The sequence below is a fragment of the Oncorhynchus kisutch genome, linkage group LG21 (assembly GCF_002021735.2).
Source record: "Oncorhynchus kisutch isolate 150728-3 linkage group LG21, Okis_V2, whole genome shotgun sequence".
Taxonomy (NCBI): Eukaryota; Metazoa; Chordata; class Actinopteri; order Salmoniformes; family Salmonidae; genus Oncorhynchus; species Oncorhynchus kisutch.
The window spans coordinates 26,478,566-26,499,208 of NC_034194.2; the positions used below are offsets into that span (position 1 = coordinate 26,478,566).

The 20,643-nt window shown below is 46.4% G+C and overlaps 1 protein-coding gene across 1 annotated transcript in view; it reads left to right on the top strand.

Moving 5' to 3' along the window:
* Window positions 1-20,643, top strand: part of LOC109866214 (uronyl 2-sulfotransferase-like) — a 130,351-nt gene that overhangs the window by 104,864 nt on the left and 4,844 nt on the right. The window contains exons 3-7 of the mRNA XM_020454766.2: window positions 483-638; window positions 9,397-9,476; window positions 10,467-10,620; window positions 19,946-20,043; window positions 20,215-20,372. Of these exons, the coding sequence (XP_020310355.2) occupies window positions 483-638; window positions 9,397-9,476; window positions 10,467-10,620; window positions 19,946-20,043; window positions 20,215-20,372 (646 nt within the window). The remainder of the gene's footprint in view (window positions 1-482; window positions 639-9,396; window positions 9,477-10,466; window positions 10,621-19,945; window positions 20,044-20,214; window positions 20,373-20,643) is intronic.

Consider the following 20,643-nt stretch of genomic DNA (forward strand, 5'->3'; position numbering starts at 1 on the left):
GGGTGTGTGTGTGTGTGTGTGTGCGCGCGTGTATGTGTGTGCGTGTATGTGTGTGCGTGTATGTGTGTGTGTGTGTGTGTGTGTGTCTGATAAAGCACTTCGTGTGGAGTTTATCTGCAGGATGGCAGGGCATCGGGGGTTGAGTGAGAACAGCCCCCTGGAAAAATAGACACAAAAGACAGGTCAGAGATCAGAGAGGAAGGACAGAGTAAGAGTTACGAGAAGGAGTGGTCCAATCCCTTTGGCAGTGTTCCCCTTCTTCACTATCTTTTCTTCTTTCCTTTCGTCCTAACCATATTTGAATTCATCCTCACTTACCTGGTGTCATCTTTCAGCTGTACCCACCATCATTCTTACCCTTATCTTAGCCTTATGTTACCTCCAGAAGGCAATAATCATGTCTTTGATTAGCTAATTGTTATTTGATGAGACAATTGTTGCTGTCTCCTCTGCAGTGTGTGTTCTGTTGTTCTCCCATTCAGGTGCTGCCGTTTCCCAGTCAGGTGGTGTATAATCGCGTGGGGAAGTGTGGCAGCAGGACGGTAGTCATCCTACTAAGGTTACTGGCAGAGAGACACCAGTTCAACCTGGTCTCCTCAGACATCCACAACAAGACACGCCTCACCAAACATGAACAGGTATGACACGCATCACCAAGCATGAACGGGTAAAGATGGAGAAAGGGAGGGAGATAAGGAGAGATATCGGTGGTGGTTGAGGGGGTGTGCTTTAAGTGTCAGAGATGGGAGGAGTGGGGAGCGTTGCCTGGTTGTATGATGACCGGAAGCAGGGCCCGATTACAGAATTGGAACGCAGGGGCACGTGCCCCGGGGCCCCCAACCTCCAGGGGGCCCACATCCCATTTTTTTAATGTTTGATAGCACATTATAGCAAAATGTGTGGAATTGCAGGAAATTAATTTTAAAACTGCAAAATTTTCTCTCAGCCTCATGTCAAAATGTGTTGAATAGCAGGAAATTAGCTTTACAACTGCAAAATTTTATCTCAGCCTCATTGCAAAATGTGAACAAAAGCATGAAATGAGCTATAAAACAGCAAATGTTTCCCCCTGCCCTATGGCAAAAACTGTACAATTGCTGGAAATTAGCTTTAAAATTGCCATATTTTATCATGGCAAAATGTTTAGAATAGCATTATAAAAGAGCACATTTTTCTCTCTGCACCATGTCATTAGGACATCACTACCACAAGAAGTGGTAGTGATGTCCTAATGCTATCACTTAAAGCTGTAACACAGCAAGCTACTACTGTATTGTCCTTCAGTCTTTCTAAGAAGAGGCTGAAATGATGGGAAATGTATTTTTATGATTTCCAAGAGCATTTGAAAGACATCAACACAGCATTTATAGAGGAAGTGCTGCGTGTGTTTAAAACCACATCCCTTAGAAACATGTTGAAATGACAGGCTGTGTCATGGGAAATGCCAACACAAATTAAAACATTACTGAACGCTAGTCATTCTGCATGATCAAAAATAGGTATTTATTTCTCTCTCTCTCTCTCTCTGTCTTTCTCGCTCTGCCTTTCTCTCTCTTTGTGTCTCTCTCTCTCTCTCTCTTTCTTTCTATCTCTGTCTCTGTCTCTCTCTCTCTCTTTCTCTCTCGCTCTGTCTTTCTCTCTCAATCTCTCTCTCTCTCTGACTGTCTCTCTCCCTCTCTTCATCTTCCGTTATTCTAGTGATATTTGGGGAACATTTTAATTAGAAAGCTGACTGTACTGACTGGAGTTAACTAGGCACACCTGTCTTGTGGTAGGACCCCTATCAGGCATCTTCCATCAGTGCCAGACCAATAAAATATGCCCTCATATGCCCTTGTATAAATGACACTTCCTGCCACCTAACACCAACGTAAACAGACTCTCAGACTCTTCATGGAGGAAGAGAATAATGGTGTATTTCTGTGTCATAATCTATGTGGTAATGTTTCATATCCTCATAGGCCTTTTTTATCAGTGTGAAAGCGTGCTGTAGAAATCTTTTTATGTTTGAATGGTCAGTAGATGCTAAATATTCATAACCATTACTGGATTTGAAGTAAATATTTAATTAAAGCTAATATTGAAACAGGTAGTTTAAACATTCATCAAGCCTGAACGCTTGGCTGTACTAGAATCATTAAGCATCTGGAAAAGAGAGAGAGAGAGAGACATAAAACACCTCTGTCTATGGTCTACTAACACGTCCTCTTAGAGTAGCTGTGTGTGTGTGTGTGTGTTGACTTATGCAGATCCAGATGCATGCTGTCTAAGTTTAGAGATGCTGGTCTCCTTAGCTCCAGTCTGGCTGGGGCTAGAGTGTTGGACCATTATCCTTTGGCTCAGCCAGTGGCCTGCTAATGCGTTTGCCCAGAACCGAGTGTCCCAGCCAGGGTATCAAATCAAATCAAATCAAATTTTATTTGTCACATACACATGGTTAGCAGATGTTAATGCGAGTGTAGCGAAATGCTTGTGCTTCTAGTTCCGACAATGCAGTAATAACGAACAAGTAATCTAACTAACAATTCCAAAAAACTACTGTCTTATACACAGTGTAAGGGGATAAAGAATATGTACATAAGGATATATGAATGAGTGATGGTACAGAGCGGCATAGGCAAGATACAGTAGATGATATCGAGTACAGTATAACATATGAGTTGAGTATGTAAACAAAGTGGCATAGTTAAAGTGGCTAGTGATACATGTATTACATAAGGATGCAGTCGATGATATAGAGTACAATATATACGTATGCATATGAGATGAATAATGTAGGGTAAGTAACATTATATAAGGTAGCATTGTTTAAAGTGGCTAGTGATATATTTACATCATTTCCCATCAATTCCCATTATTAAAGTGGCTGGAGTTGAGTCAGTGTCATTGACAGTGTGTTGGCAGCAGCCACTCAATGTTAGTGGTGGCTGTTTAACAGTCTGATGGCCTTGAGATAGAAGCTGTTTTTCAGTCTCTCGGGCCCAGCTTTGATGCACCTGTACTGACCTCACCTTCTGGATGACAGCGGGGTGAACAGGCAGTGGCTCGGGTGGTTGATGTCCTTGATGATCTTTATGGCCTTCCTGTAGCATCGGGTGGTGTAGGTGTCCTGGAGGGCAGGTAGTTTGCCCCCGGTGATGCGTTGTGCAGACCTCACTACCCTCTGGAGAGCCTTACGGTTGAGGGCGGTGCAGTTGCCGTACCAGGCGGTGATACAGCCCGCCAGGATGCTCTCGATTGTGCATCTGTAGAAGTTTGTGAGTGCTTTTGGTGACAAGCCGAATTTCTTCAGACTCCTGAGGTTGAAGAGGCGCTGCTGCGCCTTCTTCACGATGCTGTCTGTGTGAGTGGACCAATTCAGTTTGTCTGTGATGTGTATGCCGAGGAACTTAAAACTTGCTACCCTCTCCACTACTGTTCCATCGATGTGGATAGGGGGGTGTTCCTTCTGCTGTTTCCTGAAGTCCACAATCATCTCCTTAGTTTTGTTGACGCTGAGTGTGAGGTTATTTTCCTGACACCACACTCCGAGGGCCCTCACCTCCTCCCTGTAGGCCGTCTCGTCGTTGTTGGTAATCAAGCCTACCACTGTTGTGTCGTCCGCAAACTTGATGATTGAGTTGGAGGCGTGCGTGGCCACGCAGTCGTGGGTGAACAGGGAGTACAGGAGAGGGCTCAGAACGCACCCTTGTGGGGCCCCAGTGTTGAGGATCAGCGGGGAGGAGATGTTGTTGCCTACCCTCACCACCTGGGGGCGGCCCGTCAGGAAGTCCAGTACCCAGTTGCACAGGGCGGGGTCGAGACCCAGGGTCTCGAGCTTGATGACGAGCTTGGAGGGTACTATGGTGTTGAATGCCGAGCTGTAGTCGATGAACAGCATTCTCACATAGGTATTCCTCTTGTCCAGATGGGTTAGGGCAGTGTGCAGTGTGGTTGAGATTGCATCGTCTGTGGACCTATTTGGGCGGTAAGCAAATTTGAGTGGGTCTAGGGTGTCAGGTAGGGTGGAGGTGATATGGTCCTTGACTAGTCTCTCAAAGCACTTTATGATGACGGATGTGAGTGCTACGGGGCGGTAGTCGTTTAGCTCAGTTACCTTAGCTTTCTTGGGAACAGGAACAATGGTGGCCCTCTTGAAGCATGTGGGAACAGCAGACTGGTATAGGGATTGATTGAATATGTCCGTAAACACACCGGCCAGCTGGTCTGCGCATGCTCTGAGGGCGCGGCTGGGGATGCCGTCTGGGCCTGCAGCCTTGCGAGGGTTAACACGTTTAAATGTCTTACTCACCTCGGTTGCAGTGAAGGAGAGACCGCATGTTTTCGTTGCAGGCCGTGTCAGTGGCACTGTATTGTCCTCAAAGCGGGCAAAAAAGTTATTTAGTCTGCCTGGGAGCAAGACATCCTGGTCCGTGACTGGGCTGGATTTCTTCCTGTAGTCCGTGATTGACTGTAGACCCTGCCACATACCTCTTGTGTCTGAGCCGTTGAATTGAGATTCTACTTTGTCTCTGTACTGGCGCTTAGCTTGTTTGATAGCCTTGCGGAGGGAATAGCTGCACTGTTTGTATTCGGTCATGTTACCAGACACCTTGCCCTGATTAAAAGCAGTGGTTCGCGCTTTCAGTTTCACACGAATGCTGCCATCAATCCACGGTTTCTGGTTAGGGAATGTTTTAATCGTTGCTATGGGAACGACATCTTCAACGCACGTTCTAATGAACTCGCACACCGAATCAGCGTATTCGTCAATGTTGTTATCTGACGCAATGCGAAACATCTCCCAGTCCACGTGATGGAAGCAGTCTTGGAGTGTGGAGTCAGCTAGCCAAACAGATTAAGGTCCCCTACCGTTTGGAGCCTTGTGGAGCCCTATGTACCCACATCTGAGACCTGTCTGTCTCTCTATAGCCAGACTACAAGACCTGAGAGAGAGATGGCTTTATTTTGGCTTGGTCAGAAATAGCAACACAGCTTTTCTGTGAGTTTCTCTGTGTTGCTGGGTGGTGCTATGTTCTCTCTCTCACCAAATATGTTACACAGCAAACAAATGCAGCTCTGCCATGGACCCCATGTTCCTGAATACTAGCTACCTCGGATATTAAAACATTGAAATAGTCCGCCCCTGGCTTGGAGTAGCAGACTTTAAATAGGTGGAAGGTTTTAAGGGAGAAGTGAGGGGGATGTGGAGAGATTGAAGGGAGAGGGGAGGGGAGTGGGGGTGGGATGTTGAGGGACATATGGAGTAGCAATAGCAGAAAATTCTAGTCTGTTTACACTAGCCCGGTCCCAGTGGTCTGCGGAGCCCAACCAGGAAGCGTTTAAGGCACAGCCTTCAATCAGGAAGAGAGGGAGGGGAGGGGGGCATCAAATATTTCTGGAATCCCAGACTATCCTCCTCTTTCAGTCTTTCTTCCTCTCCCTCGTCTTCCCCTTCTTCCTCTACTCACCTCCCTTCCTGAATGAGAGGGGGGTTGTGTGTGTGTGTGTGTGTGTGTGTGTGTGTGTGTGTGTGTGTGTGTGTGTGTGTGTGTGTGTGTGTGTGTGTGTGTGTGTGTGTGTGTGTGTGTGTGTGTGTGTTTGGCCTTCCCTATTCCCGTTAAATCAACCCAAACGTGTTTAGGGTGCAGAGAGAGGGGATGGGGTGTAGTAGGGGGTATAAGCTTTGGGCTAATTGGTCTGGAAGTCAGCAGAATTGAGCTTTTTCTGTATGGAGAGAGAGAGAGAGAGAGAGAGAGAGAGAGAGAGAGAGAGAGAGAGAGACTGTCAAATTCTCATGTGACTGGGGCCTCAGATAGCAGTGACGTCACAGTTTCTCATTGATGTTTATGGAGCAGCAGCACTTGTTTCATGCCTAACACAGTGTCAAAATATGTCCCAAAAGATTTATAACTGTTGATTATAGGCATATGAACCATAATGCTATCACACTAGATAACAAATGGCTATATAACAAGTCGCAATAAATATCAAGGCCTCCATGTTTTTCCTTCAGTTTATTGACTAATGCTGGTGAGCTCAGCCAAGGTTATGACAGGGTCAGCCCTCAGTATTTAGAGGGTTGTTCGTCACCCCACCTTCATTTCCCTGTCCCACCTGTCCCATCTCCACCCCCAGGGGTCAGGGCCAGGTGTGACCCCCACCATGGAGCTCACCTGGGGTACAGGTCCCAACCTGTCTCTTGATGCAGGCCTGGGGAACCACAGAGGTGGAGAACATCCACCTAGGCTGGGATGATCTGGAACACAAAACTGTGAATGATCATGTTTTACATATGATTATGAACAGTACACAATGCAAACATTTCATTGTTCCAATCAGTTTTCTCTGCTAGTCGTTTCACAGAATGAAACCTGAGGACAGTGTTCTGGGTAGATGTCCTGGCTATGACCAGCACACTAGAACCAGATGGGCTTCATCAACAGGGATGACATGTGGTGTGGTTTAGCTGCTCTCATTAATGTAATAATGGGAGATGAGGGGATTGGGGATCTCGCTCCAGCCTGTATGAGGTCAGGTTCTGACACAGTGGACAGGGGGTCTCCAACATGATGATGTTGTCAGGTTCTGACACAGTGGACAGGGGGTCTCCAACATGATGATGTTGTCAGGTTCCCAACATGATGATGTTGTCAGGTTCTGACACAGTGGACAGGGGGTCTCCACCATGATGATGTTGTCAGGTTCCCAACATGATGATGTTGTCAGGTTCTGACACTGTGGACAGGGGGTCTCCACCATGATGATGTTGTCAGGTTCTGACACAGTGGACAGGGGGTCTCCACCATGATGATGTTGTCAGGTTCTGACACAGTGGACAGGGGGTCTCCAACATGATGATGTTGTCAGGTTCTGACACAGTGGACAGGGGGTCACCAACATGATGATGTTGTCAGGTTCTGACACAGTGGACAGGGGGTCTCCAACATGATGATGTTGTCAGGTTCTGACACAGTGGACAGGGGGTCTCCAACATGATGATGTTGTCAGGTTCTGACACAGTGGACAGGGGGTCTCCAACATGATGATGTTGTCAGGTTCTGACACAGTGGACAGGGAGTCTCCAACATGATGATGTTGTCAGGTTCCCAACATGATGATGTTGTCAGGTTCCCAACATGATGATGTTGTCAGGTTCTGACACAGTGGACAGGGGGTCTCCAACATGATGATGTTGTCAGGTTCTGACACAGTGGACAGGGGGTCTCCAACATGATGATGTTGTCAGGTTCTGACACAGTGGACAGGGAGTCTCCAACATGATGATGTTGTCAGGTTCCCAACATGATGATGTTGTCAGGTTCCCAACATGATGATGTTGTCAGGTTCTGACACAGTGGACAGGGGGTCTCCAACATGATGATGTTGTCAGGTTCTGACACAGTGGACAGGGGGTCACCAACATGATGATGTTGTCAGGTTCTGACACAGTGGACAGGGGGTCTCCAACATGATGATGTTGTCAGGTTCTGACACAGTGGACAGGGAGTCTCCAACATGATGATGTTGTCAGGTTCTGACACAGTGGACAAGGGGTCTCCAACATGATGATGTTGTCAGGTTCTGACACAGTGGACAGGGAGTCTCCAACATGATGATGTTGTCAGGTTCCCAACATGATGATGTTGTCAGGTTCCCAACATGATGATGTTGTCAGGTTCTGACACAGTGGACAGGGGGTCTCCAACATGATGATGTTGTCAGGTTCTGACACAGTGGACAGGGGGTCTCCAACATGATGATGTTGTCAGGTTCTGACACAGTGGACAGGGAGTCTCCAACATGATGATGTTGTCAGGTTCCCAACATGATGATGTTGTCAGGTTCCCAACATGATGATGTTGTCAGGTTCTGACACAGTGGACAGGGGGTCTCCAACATGATGATGTTGTCAGGTTCTGACACAGTGGACAGGGGGTCTCCAACATGATGATGTTGTCAGGTTCTGACACAGTGGACAGGGGGTCTCCAACATGATGATGTTGTCAGGTTCTGACACAGTGGACAGGGGGTCTCCAACATGATGATGTTGTCAGGTTCTGACACAGTGGACAGGGGGTCTCCAACATGATGATGTTGTCAGGTTCTGACACAGTGGACAGGGGGTCACCAACATGATGATGTTGTCAGGTTCTGACACAGTGGACAGGGGGTCTCCAACATGATGATGTTGTCAGGTTCTGACACAGTGGACAGGGAGTCTCCAACATGATGATGTTGTCAGGTTCTGACACAGTGGACAGGGGGTCTCCAACATGATGATGTTGTCAGGTTCTGACACAGTGGACAGGGGGTCACCAACATGATGATGTTGTCAGGTTCTGACACAGTGGACAGGGGGTCTCCAACATGATGATGTTGTCAGGTTCTGACACAGTGGACAGGGAGTCTCCAACATGATGATGTTGTCAGGTTCTGACACAGTGGACAAGGGGTCTCCAACATGATGATGTTGTCAGGTTCTGACACAGTGGACAGGGAGTCTCCAACATGATGATGTTGTCAGGTTCCCAACATGATGATGTTGTCAGGTTCCCAACATGATGATGTTGTCAGGTTCTGACACAGTGGACAGGGGGTCTCCAACATGATGATGTTGTCAGGTTCTGACACAGTGGACAGGGGGTCTCCAACATGATGATGTTGTCAGGTTCTGACACAGTGGACAGGGAGTCTCCAACATGATGATGTTGTCAGGTTCCCAACATGATGATGTTGTCAGGTTCCCAACATGATGATGTTGTCAGGTTCTGACACAGTGGACAGGGGGTCTCCAACATGATGATGTTGTCAGGTTCTGACACAGTGGACAGGGGGTCTCCAACATGATGATGTTGTCAGGTTCTGACACAGTGGACAGGGGGTCTCCAACATGATGATGTTGTCAGGTTCTGACACAGTGGACAGGGGGTCTCCAACATGATGATGTTGTCAGGTTCTGACACAGTGGACAGGGGGTCTCCAACATGATGATGTTGTCAGGTTCTGACACAGTGGACAGGGGGTCACCAACATGATGATGTTGTCAGGTTCTGACACAGTGGACAGGGGGTCTCCAACATGATGATGTTGTCAGGTTCTGACACAGTGGACAGGGAGTCTCCAACATGATGATGTTGTCAGGTTCTGACACAGTGGACAAGGGGTCACCAACATGATGATGTTGTCAGGTTCTGACACAGTGGACAAGGGGTCTCCACAACCTCTTAATCGATTTCTCTGCTGATGCCAGAACATGTGAAATGAATGTGTCATTAATTACAGATATTCCATCATTGCCTGAAAATGGTTCTAAATGAACTTTCTGTTTGTTTCTGCTTCCATCCTGGGGAGACATACTGTCTTTGATACAAGTATAGACTAGTACAGTCATTTCTCTTGATGTGTGTCTTTCAGGTGGACCTTATGAGGAACATCAGCAACATCCCTCAGCCTTTCCTGTACACCAGACATGTCCACTTTCTCAACTTCACCCGGTAACTACAGCAGAGCACATCACGTATGACAACTGGCACCATCCATCCGTCTATGATGCTAAGGTCTCAATGGCATACAGAACCACCTGAAACAGTGGAGTTTCACTGTTGTAGCTATGACTGGACAATGTTTTAATCAGAACCGCCTCTATAGTTTACATTTTCTGAAAAGTCTTGACATTTGATTTAATGTCTTTACCAACAATGGCAATATGCACTGAGTGTACAAAACATTAAGAACACCTGCTCTTTGCATGACATAGACTGACCAGGTGAATCCAGGTGAATGTTATGATCCTTTAACTTCAATCAATGTAGATCAGGGATCATCAACTAGATTCAGCCGCGGGCCTCTTTTTTCTTAAGCGGATGGTCAGGGGGCCGGAACATAATTACAAATCATTTGTAGACAGCAAATTGACCGTAAGAAGCCCAAACTTGTTTGGACAGATAAAATCACCCGCGGCCCGCCAGCTGGGGAACCCTGGTGTAGAGGAAGGGGAGGAGACTTGCCTTGAGACAGTTGAGATATGGATTGTGTGTGCCAATCAGAGGGTGAAGAAGTGATTGAGGTGCCGTTGAACGGGGTATTGTAGTAGGTGCCATGTGCACCGGTTTGAGTGTGTCAAGAACTGCAACACGGTTGGGTTTTTCACACTCAACAGTTTCCTGTGTATCAAGAATGGTCCTCCACCCAAAGGACATCCAGCCTAGTTGACATAACTGTGGGAAGCATTGAAGTCAACATGGGCCAGCATCCCTGTGGAAAGTTTTCGATACCTTGCCCATGCCCCGACGAATTGAGGCTGTTCTCAGGGGAAAGGGAGGTGCAATGAATATTAAGAAGGTGTTCCTCATGTTTTGTACACTTAGTGTAAGTCAGTTGCCCATCTCCTTATCAACTAGGCCCCAATACTGCCCCACTGTGAAGAACTGTACTATGTGCCCTGTATAAATATGTGCCCGTCCATCTGTCCCTCTGTCTGTCAGGTTCAGGATAGAGCAGCCCGTCTACATCAACATCATACGGGACCCCATTAACCGTTTCCTCTCCAACTACTTCTTCCGACGTTTCGGGGACTGGAGGGGGGAGCAGAATCACCTCATCCGAACACCAGGGATGAAAGGTGACGAGAGATACCTGGTGAGACTTCTTCGTTCCATTAGCAGCATCAGTGTGTTGGTTTGAATGATAATGGTCCAGGATATTAATGTAGTATGAGGATCATTCTGACCTCAACCGTAACTGACTGGATGACTGAGTTATTAGATTGTACACAGTCCTTCCTTGTCTCCATCTGTTTCAGCTTCAGGATGGCTGTGTAATGCTTCCATTATTCTCTGGCAATAAGGCACGTTATTGAAAAACAATTATACATGAGATGTCTCATTCTCAAACATTCTACAAAAGGAAATTGATTAACAATTCAGTCGTAATTGGAAGGTTTCAGATTATATGGATGATATAGATTTTACAGTGTTTTTGACTCTGCATGAGTGTCTTAGGTTCAACTGATTTAGATGCTGGAACATCAAACACCTTTTTTTCTTACCATAATGACACATTTGAGAAAAGATAATCAGGTGAGGCTCAGCATATACTGTAGTAATAGTAATAATAACACTGTGTTAGGTATTGAATGTATGAAGTCCTGAAAGAGTTCCTTGTAACAGTTCTACAATACAAACCATAGGTCTACTCCTAGAAGACACAGGGTACGTGGTGTGGCATACAAAGGAAGGGTAACGGAGTGTTTGCCCCTTGTGGGCTGTTGTCATCCCTCCATTCCTCCATTCTCCCATTCCTCCATTACTCTATTGTCCCATTCCTCCATTCTCCCATTCCTCCATTCTCCCATCTTTCCATTCTCCCATCCCTCCATTCCTCCATTCTCCCATTCCTCCATTCTCCCATTCCTCCATTCTCCCATTCCTCCATTCTCCCATCCCTCCATTCTCCCATTCCTCCATTCTCCCATTCCTCCATTCTCCCATTCCTCCATTCCTCCCATTTCTCCCATTCTCCCATCTTCCATTCTCCCATTCCTCCATTCTCCCATTCCTCCATTCCTCCATTCGCCCATTCTCCATTCGCCCATTCCTCCATTCCTCCATTCTCCCAGTCCTCCATTCTCCCATTCCTCCATTCTCCCATTCCTCCATTCACCCATTCCTCCATTCTCCCATTCCTCCATTCTCCCATTCCTCCATTCTCCCATTCCTCCATTCTCCCAGTCCTCCATTCTCCCATTCCTCCATTCTCCCATTCCTCCATTCGTCCATTTCTCCCATTCCTCCATTCTCCCATTCCTCCATTCCTACATTCATCCATTTCTCCCATTCCTCCATTCTCCCATTCCTCCATTCTCCCATTCCTCCATTCTCCCATTCCTCCATTACTCTATTGTCCCATTCCTCCATTCTCCCATTCCTCCATTCTCCCATCTTTCCATTCTCCCATCCCTCCATTCCTCCATTCTCCCATTCCTCCATTCTCCCATTCCTCCATTCTCCCATTCCTCCATTCTCCCATCCCTCCATTCTCCCATTCCTCCATTCTCCCATTCCTACATTCTCCCATTCCTCCATTCTCCCATTCTCCCATTCTTCCATTCTCCCATTCCTCCATTCTCCCATTCCTCCATTCCTCCATTCGCCCAATCCTACATTCGCCCATTCCTCCATTCCTCCATTCTCCCAGTCCTCCATTCTCCCATTCCTCCATTCTCCCATTCCTCCATTCACCCATTCCTCCATTCTCCCATTCCTCCATTCTCCCATTCCTCCATTCTCCCATTCCTCCATTCTCCCAGTCCTCCATTCTCCCATTCCTCCATTCTCCCATTCCTCCATTCGTCCATTTCTCCCATTCCTCCATTCTCCCATTCCTCCATTCCTACATTCATCCATTTCTCCCATTCCTCCATTCTCCCATTCCTCCATTCTCCCATTCCTCCATTCTCCCATTCTCCCATTCCTCCATTCGTCTATTCTCCCATTCCTCCATTCTCCCATTCCTCCATTCGTCTATTCTCCCATTCCTCCATTCTCCCATTCCTCCATTCTCCCATTCCTCCATTCGTCTATTCTCCCATTCCTCCATTCGTCTATTCTCCCATTCCTCCATTCTCCCATTCCTCCATTCGTCTATTCTCCCATTCCTCCATTCTCCCATTCTTCCATTCGTCTATTCTCCCATTCCTCCATTCTCCCATTCCTCCATTCTCCCATTCCTCCATTCGTCTATTCTCCCATTCCTCCATTCGTCTATTCTCCCATTCCTCCATTCTCCCACTCCTCCATTCCTCCATTGCTCTCAACTACCTAGAAGTCAATGACAGACCTGAATGAGTTAGAACAAATCTGATGGTTAGTTAGAGACCAGAACTATCTGGAAGTCAATATTCTGTGGTGATGTTGGTCGTCTCACGCTTTTCTAATGGCATTTACTGCTTCGTTTTATTTTCAAACTATCATTTCTATGTGATTTGTGTGTGTTTTATTGAGTGGAGGTCCCATTTAAGTAAGGTTCAAAAGGGAATTCATGCAGTTTTGTTAGTGTTGGTCTTGATTGGTGTAATCTGTATAGAGATGGAGTCAGCTAACATGCAATAGGAATTCCCCTTTCTGCTCCTCCAATCAGGCATGTTTGCTGGTAGACACACACACACACGTGCACACACATACAGTACATACACAAACACACAGACATCCTGAGTTAGTTACATACCAACTGTGTTACATAATAAAAAAGTATAGAACACACACACCAGTGCGTTGTCAGAGGCCCTCACAATAACCATAACACACATTGAGCCAGCCACATGAGCAAAAACACAGTGAAGTGAATGTCATTGTGGCTCAGTCTAACTGGGTAATTCAGTTTGGCTCAGGGTCCCAGGAGTACCGCAGCATGTGCCTTATTCAAGTATATAGCACAAGAGGGCCCCTCCTACAGTAAAGGGGAGCTGCCGCTGGCTCACCTGAGAGTGTCTCTGTCTCCCGCTCTGTCTCCCGCTCTGTGTCCCGCCACTCTGTGTCCCGCCACTCTGTGTCCCGCCGCTGTGTGTCCCGCCACTCTGTGTCCCGCCACTCTGTGTCCCGCCACTCTGTGTCCCGCCACTCTGTGTCCCGCAGCTCTGTCCCGCCACTCTGTGTCCCGCCACTCTGTGTCCCGCCACTCTGTGTCCCGCAGCTCTGTCCCGCCACTCTGTGTCCCGCCACTCTGTGTCCCGCCACTCTGTGTCCCGCTCTGTGTCCCGCAGCTCTGTCCCGCCACTCTGTGTCCCGCCACTCTGTGTCCCGCCACTCTGTGTCCCGCCACTCTGTGTCCCGCTCTGTGTCCCGCAGCTCTGTCCCGCAGCTCTGTCCCGCCACTCTGTGTCCCGCCACTCTGTGTCCCGCCGCTGTGTGTCCCGCTCTGTGTCCTGCTGTGTGTCCTGCTGTGTGTCCTGCTCAGTGTCCTGACGACTGCCAGAACAGCTCAGTCCCAGACACATAGACACAGTGCCAGAACAGCTCAGTCCCAGACACAGTGCCAGTGCCAGAACAGCTCAGTCCCAGACACATAGACACAGTGCCAGAACAGCTCAGTCCCAGACACAGTGCCAGAACAGCTCAGTCCCAGACACAGTGCCAGAACAGCTCAGTCCCAGACACACAGACACAGTGCCAGAACAGCTCAGTCCCAGACACACAGACACAGTGGCAATGTCTGCATGTTCTACCAGGGTTCTGGGTTCTCTTGGATTCGTATGGTTCCTTTGAAGCCTCTTCCAGTTGTTCTATTCCCTGTTGTCAGTCAACACGTATGTACCCGGTCAGAATGCAGAGCAGCGGATCTGAGAGGCAGAGCAGATTAAAAAAGCACTGAGTGGTATGTGTGAATTTCTTTGGGGATTCAAAGTTTAGCTTGAACTCTTTAAGAATATTGCTCCCTGTGTTAACAGGTCAGTCTGAAAGTCAGTCAGTCAGACAACCTTATGTCCCCTTGGTGGCTGACTGAAAGGATAAGGTCCTCCTCTCTAAATCTATCATCTACATAGATAGGAACTGACACATGTCCTTTTCTCTCATTTTGTGTTGCCCGCAGAGTTCGTGGGTTTAAGAGGAATTCATTATGTTTTTTTAGTAAGAGGAATAGAGAGTTTGAGAAATTGAGGAGTAGAGAAGAAGAGCAAGAAAGAGGGGAAATGGTGGTCTGTTATCAAAGCCCCAGTTCTACCATCGTCGCGTGGCCCCAGTCGGGCCCTATGAGGGTACAGGGGCCCACTCAAAGCTTATGAATGGTTTATGAAGCTAATATGTCATGTTCCTGACAGGTCTCTGTGTTGTGCTGTGACTTGAATGTACACCAGGTGTCCCAGTATAATTAACACCACAGAACCCCAGACAGGACCAGAGCTGGGTGACAGAGTGTAGTCTTTAATAGTGGGCATGTGAAATGCAACCTAACACTTCCTGCAACCTTAGTGATATCATAATTCACACACCACACACACTCGCCTCACCCTACCACTCCCTCTCTGTTTTTGTGGGTACATTAAGTCATGTTTTATGTGTATAAGGGGGGAGGAACACAGTGAAGTCACAGGCAAATGTCATGTGAGTCACAGCGCCGACATTGTTGATAAGTGTGAAAACAAGGACTGCAGGGATCTGGCTGAGAGTGGGTCCAGAATGGACACATACAGTGCATTCAGAAAGTATTCAGACCCCTTCCCTTTTTCCACATATTGTTACGTTACAGTCTTATTCTAAAATGGATTAAATAAAACATGTTCCTCATCAATCTACACACAATACCCCATAATGACAAAGCAAAAACAGGTTTTAGAATTTTTTGCAAATTTATTATAAGTTAAAAACAGAAATACCTTACATGCATAAGTATTCAGAACCTTTGCTATGAGACTCGAAATTGAGCTCAGGTACATCCTGTTTCCATTGATCATCCTTCAGATGTTTCTACAACTTGATTGGAGTCCACCTCTGGTAAATTCAATTGATTGGACATGATTTGGAAAGGTACATATCTGTCTGCATGAGGTCAAAGGAATTGTCCGTAGAGATCCGAGACAGGATTGTATCGAGGCACAGATCTGGAGAAGTGTACCAAAAAATGTCTGCAGCATTGAAGGTCCCCAAGAACGCAGTGGACTGCATCATTCTTAAACAGAAGAAGTTTGGAACCACCAAGACTCTTCCTAAAGCTGGCCATCTGGCCAAACTGAGCAATCCGGGGGAGAAGGGCATTTGTCAGGGAGGTGACCAAGAACCGGATGGTCACTCTGACAGAGCTCCAGAGTTCCACTGTGGAGATGTGAGAACCTTCCAGAAGGACAACCATCTCTGCAGCACTCCACCAATCAGACCTTTATGGCCAGATGGATCCCCTCCTCAGTAAAAGGCACATGACAGCTCGCTTGAAGTTTGCCAAAAGGCACCAAAAGACTCTCAGACCATGAGAAACAAGATTCTCTGGTCTGATGAAACCAAGATTGAACCCTTTGGCCTGAATGACAAGCGTCACGTCTGGAGGAAACCAAGCACCATCCCTACTGTGTAGCATGGTGGGGGCAGCATCATGCTGTGGGGATGTTTTGTCAGTGGCAGGGACTGGTAGACTAGTCAGTATCGAGGTAAATGTGAACTAAGCAAAGTACAGAGAGATCCTTGATGAAAACCTGCTCCAGAGCACTCAGGACCTCAGACTGAAGGTTTACCTTCCAACAGGACAATGACTCTAAGCAGACAGCAAAGACAATGCAGGAGTGGCTTCGGGACAAGTCTCTGAATGTGGCCTAGACAGAGCCCGGACTTGAACCCCATCGAACGTCTCTGGAAAAACCTGAAAATCGCTGTGCAGCAACGCTCCCCATCCAACCTGACAGAGCTTGAGAGCATCTGCAAAGAAGAATGGAAGAAACTCCCCAAATACAGGCATGGTAAGCTTGTTGCGTCATACCCAACAAGACTCGAGGTTGTAATCGCTGACAACGGTGCTTCAACAAAGTACTAAGTAAAGGGTCGGAATATGTAAATGTCATGTTTTTGCGTTTTCAGTATGGGGTATTGTGTGTAGATTGATGAGGGAAAAAGCTATTTAATTAATTTTAGAGTAAGGCTGTAACGTAACAAAATGTGGAAAATGTCAAGGGGTCTGAATACTTTCTGAATGCACTGCATAGTGTCCTACTCCCACTACACACACACTCTCTCCTTCCTGCTTCCCTGGATGGAGGAATAAATTATTCTAGACTGTTATAGTTCTAATTGATGGGAGAAGTGCAAGAATGAACAGTACTTTGCTAAATTGTGTGCGTATGCGTGTGTGTGTGTAGTATTTATGTGTATTTATGACACACAGTGTGTGTCTTTTCAAATCCATTCACCCTAGCTCTTACCCCCTGTCCCTTCTCCTTTTATCCCAAACCCAGACTCGGTACCAAGTCAGTGTGCGGGTGTACAGGTTAGAGGTCATTTGTACATGTATGTGGGGGTGAAGTGACTATGCATAGATAATAAACAGCGAGTAGCAGCTGTGTACAGATAAATGGATGGGTGGTTCAATGTAAATAGTCCGGTGGCCATTTGATTCATTGTTCAGCAGTCTTATGGCTTGGGGGTAGAAGCTGTTAAGGAGCCTTTTGGTCCTAGATTTGGCACTCCGGTACCACTTGCCATGAGGTAGCAGAGAAAACAGTCTATGACTTGGGTGACTGGAGTCTCTGACAATATTTTGGGCTTTCCTCTGACACGCCTGGTATAGAGGTCCTGGATGGCAGGAAGCATGGCCCCAGTGATGTCTCCACCTGCATTGCTTGCTGTTTGGGGTTTTAGGCTGGGTTTCTGTACAGCACTTTGAGATATCAGCTGATGTACGAAGGGCTATATAAATAAATTTGATTTGATTTGATTTGATGTACTGGGCCGTACACACTACCCTCTGTAGCGCCTTTACGGTCAGATGCTGAGCAGTTGCCATACCAACGCTCTCGATGGTGCAGCTGTAGAACTTTTTAAAGATCTGGTAACCCATGACAAATCTTTTTAGTCTCCTGAGGGGGAAAGGGTGTTGTCATGCCATCTTCACAACTGTCTTGGTATGTTTGGACCATGACAGTTTGTTGGTGATGTGTCCTCTTCACGACTGTCTTGGTGTGTTTGGACCATGATAGTTTGTTGGTGATGTGTCCTCTTCACGACTGTCTTGGTATGTTTGGACCATGATAGTTTGTTGGTGATGTGTCCTCTTCACGACTGTCTTGGTGTGTTTGGAACATGACAGTTTGTTGGTGATGTGTCCTCTTCATGACTGTCTTGGTATGTTTGGACCATGACAGTTTGTTGGTCATGTGGACACCAAGGAACTTGAAGCTCTCGACCCGCTCCACTACATCCCCGTTGATGTTAATGGGGGCCTGTTCAGCCCACCTTTTCCTGTAGTCCATGATCAGCTCCTTTGACTTGCTCACATTGAGGGAGAGCTTGTTGTCCTAGCATTGTGTCTCTGACCTTCTCCATGTCAGATATAGAGTTTAAATGTATTCAATTTTGAGTTTGCAGCCCAATATTACACTTTATATACATCACAGAAGACTGAAATATAACAAAACTGTTTGACATAGAAACACCAGATTTTAGTTTCTTTAGATAATGTTTATTATGAATATTAATAGCATTCCACCCATGAAGCCAAAAAGGGTGCTTTTGGCCATTGACTACAGGAAAGGGTTACCCTCTGTGGTGAGGCGTCTAGGCTCCAGCTGTTAACTTGACAAATTGCCATTTTCCAAGTAAAACTGAGGACATTCTCACCTATCAGCATGTAGGCCACAGTGAAATAAACCAACATCACACAAGACCTCCTGCTCTTTTTATTCATGTCTACTCTCTCTTCACCTGTTTCAACTCAGAGAAATGGGTCTGGGTTTTCGTGTGTGTGTGTGTGTGTGTGTGTGTGTGTGTGTGTGTGTGTGTGTGTGTGTGTGTGTGTGTGTGTGTGTGTGTGTGTGTGTGTGTGTGTGTGTGTGTGTGTGTGTGTGTGTGTCTTGAGTATGTGGGTGTGCGAGCTTGCGTGCCTGCTTGTGTGTGTGAAGGGTTTTGAGTGTGTGTGTGTGTATCTTTCATGTGTTTTTGAGTGTTGTGTCGCCCAGGCCTCGTTGCTGTCAATAAAGCTTACGTCACCTGACATGACATGGATTTGACTCTTGGGTTTGTAGCAGAGAGAGAGAAAAGACTGGGTGACTTCACTCCTTTATGGGTTTTTAATCTCTTTCTTTTTTAATTTGGTCTCAGTGGGCCTTCTTTGTTCAGCCCACTGGTTAAACAGAGAGGTGGTTTAGTGTTTCACTGCTCTGCTCCAGTGGCTCCTGCCTCTGGACACTTTCTTTTTCATATAGGGGCTGGGTCAGGAGGGAGAGAAGATGGTGGGATTGGGATGTTTGTAGCATGGCCAAAATAATGTGGCTAGCGGAGGAGACCAAAAGTTACCCTTGTTTCAGTATATTGGTCTTCATTACTAAACAGTCATCATTTTGGTCAGAGAATAATAGCATTGACCTCTCACTACATGTTGCTCTTGAGATACCCTACATATTCCACTGAGAAGGAAACAGATTAGCTAATAACTGCTTATAGGAAGCTGAATGTCTTATTTAGGCTGTCAGAGAATGGTTTGAAGATAGTGCCTGTTTACTTTTTTTGGTTATCTTTATTTAAGATGTTCACATTTTACAATCATAAATAATTCAAATAAATACATATTAACTTCATATTAACTCATAATTACCTAACATGATTTAGAAATGTAATTATGCCCCCCACCTCTTTGCCTGCTAGGAGGAGGGGTGGTGCAGGGAGATCTACATCCCATTTAACTAAGTGGCCAGAGATCAAACATATTAATAGTGGAAGTTTCTGGAGTTCATCTTTTTTCTTCTTTTTAGTTCCTTTTTGATTTGTTAAAATACAATGTAAAATAGTGTTCAAACCAAAAAGTTATGTTATAGCCATAATGCAGCTTGTCTTCCAAATGTTACTGTTTACCACCATAATTCTTAGGTAATGTCAATGATTCTTGTCCACCATAATAGGTTTCCCAACGCTAACCATCAAAAAGTAGTATGAGTTCCTTAAGACAGAAGACTTGGTGAAGGGTTCCCCCTAGTGAGAGTAATGTACAATTGCACTTTTCATTCAATCCCATTATTCTTGCAGAATAGTAGGCGTCTTCTGACATTGGAGGCTGCTGAGGGGAGGACGGCTCATAATAACGGCTGTAATGGCGTGAATGGAATGGCATCAAACCATGTGTTTCATATATTTGATACCATTCCACATATTCCGCTCCAGCCGTTACCACGAGCCCATCCTCCCCAATTAAGGTGCCGCCAACTTCCTGTACAACCTGAAGGTGATTGTCTGTTTTTCTGATGGGCTGTCTCTTCGGTCTCCCTCCTGTCCAGGACATCAATGTGTGCATCTTGGAGAATTACCCAGAATGCTCCAACCCCAGACTCTTCTACATCATCCCATATTTCTGTGGACAGCACCCCCAGTGCAGGTAATAAGACCAGTATTGCAGGGAATCAGGCTCCACATTTGTTACACATTATCCTGACTGGTATTAATCTTTTTTCAAAAGGTAATGTTTATTAAAGTATTATTTGTTATAATTCCCTCTGGGTTGGTTGATATTTTCCTCTGACTGTGCCTGTTGTTCTGTGTGTTTCAGGGAGCCGGGACAATGGGCACTGGAGAGGGCCAAACAGAACGTTCTAGAGAACTTCCTTATCGTGGGGATCCTAGAGGAGCTGGAAGATGTTCTGCTTCTTCTAGAGAGACTGTTACCTCACTACTTTACTGACGTACTCAACATCTACAAGAGCCCAGGTAGGCCTACACACCAGATTTGAACTGCCCTTTGTGCAGGCTAACCATCTACCACGTTGTTGTCCTTATAAACTGGGGATTTCACTCGCGCAGCACCTGTTTCCACGATGGTGTTGTAGTCTATACCCATATCAGATGAGCAACTTTCTCTGGGGACGGCTCCACATTCTGAAATAGCATTTTTGTCCCACCCAGTTTATAATTGGAATGTGCTACAAAACGAGGCAATGGTGTGCTTTAGGACCATACGGACGCCTCCGAGCGGTCAGGT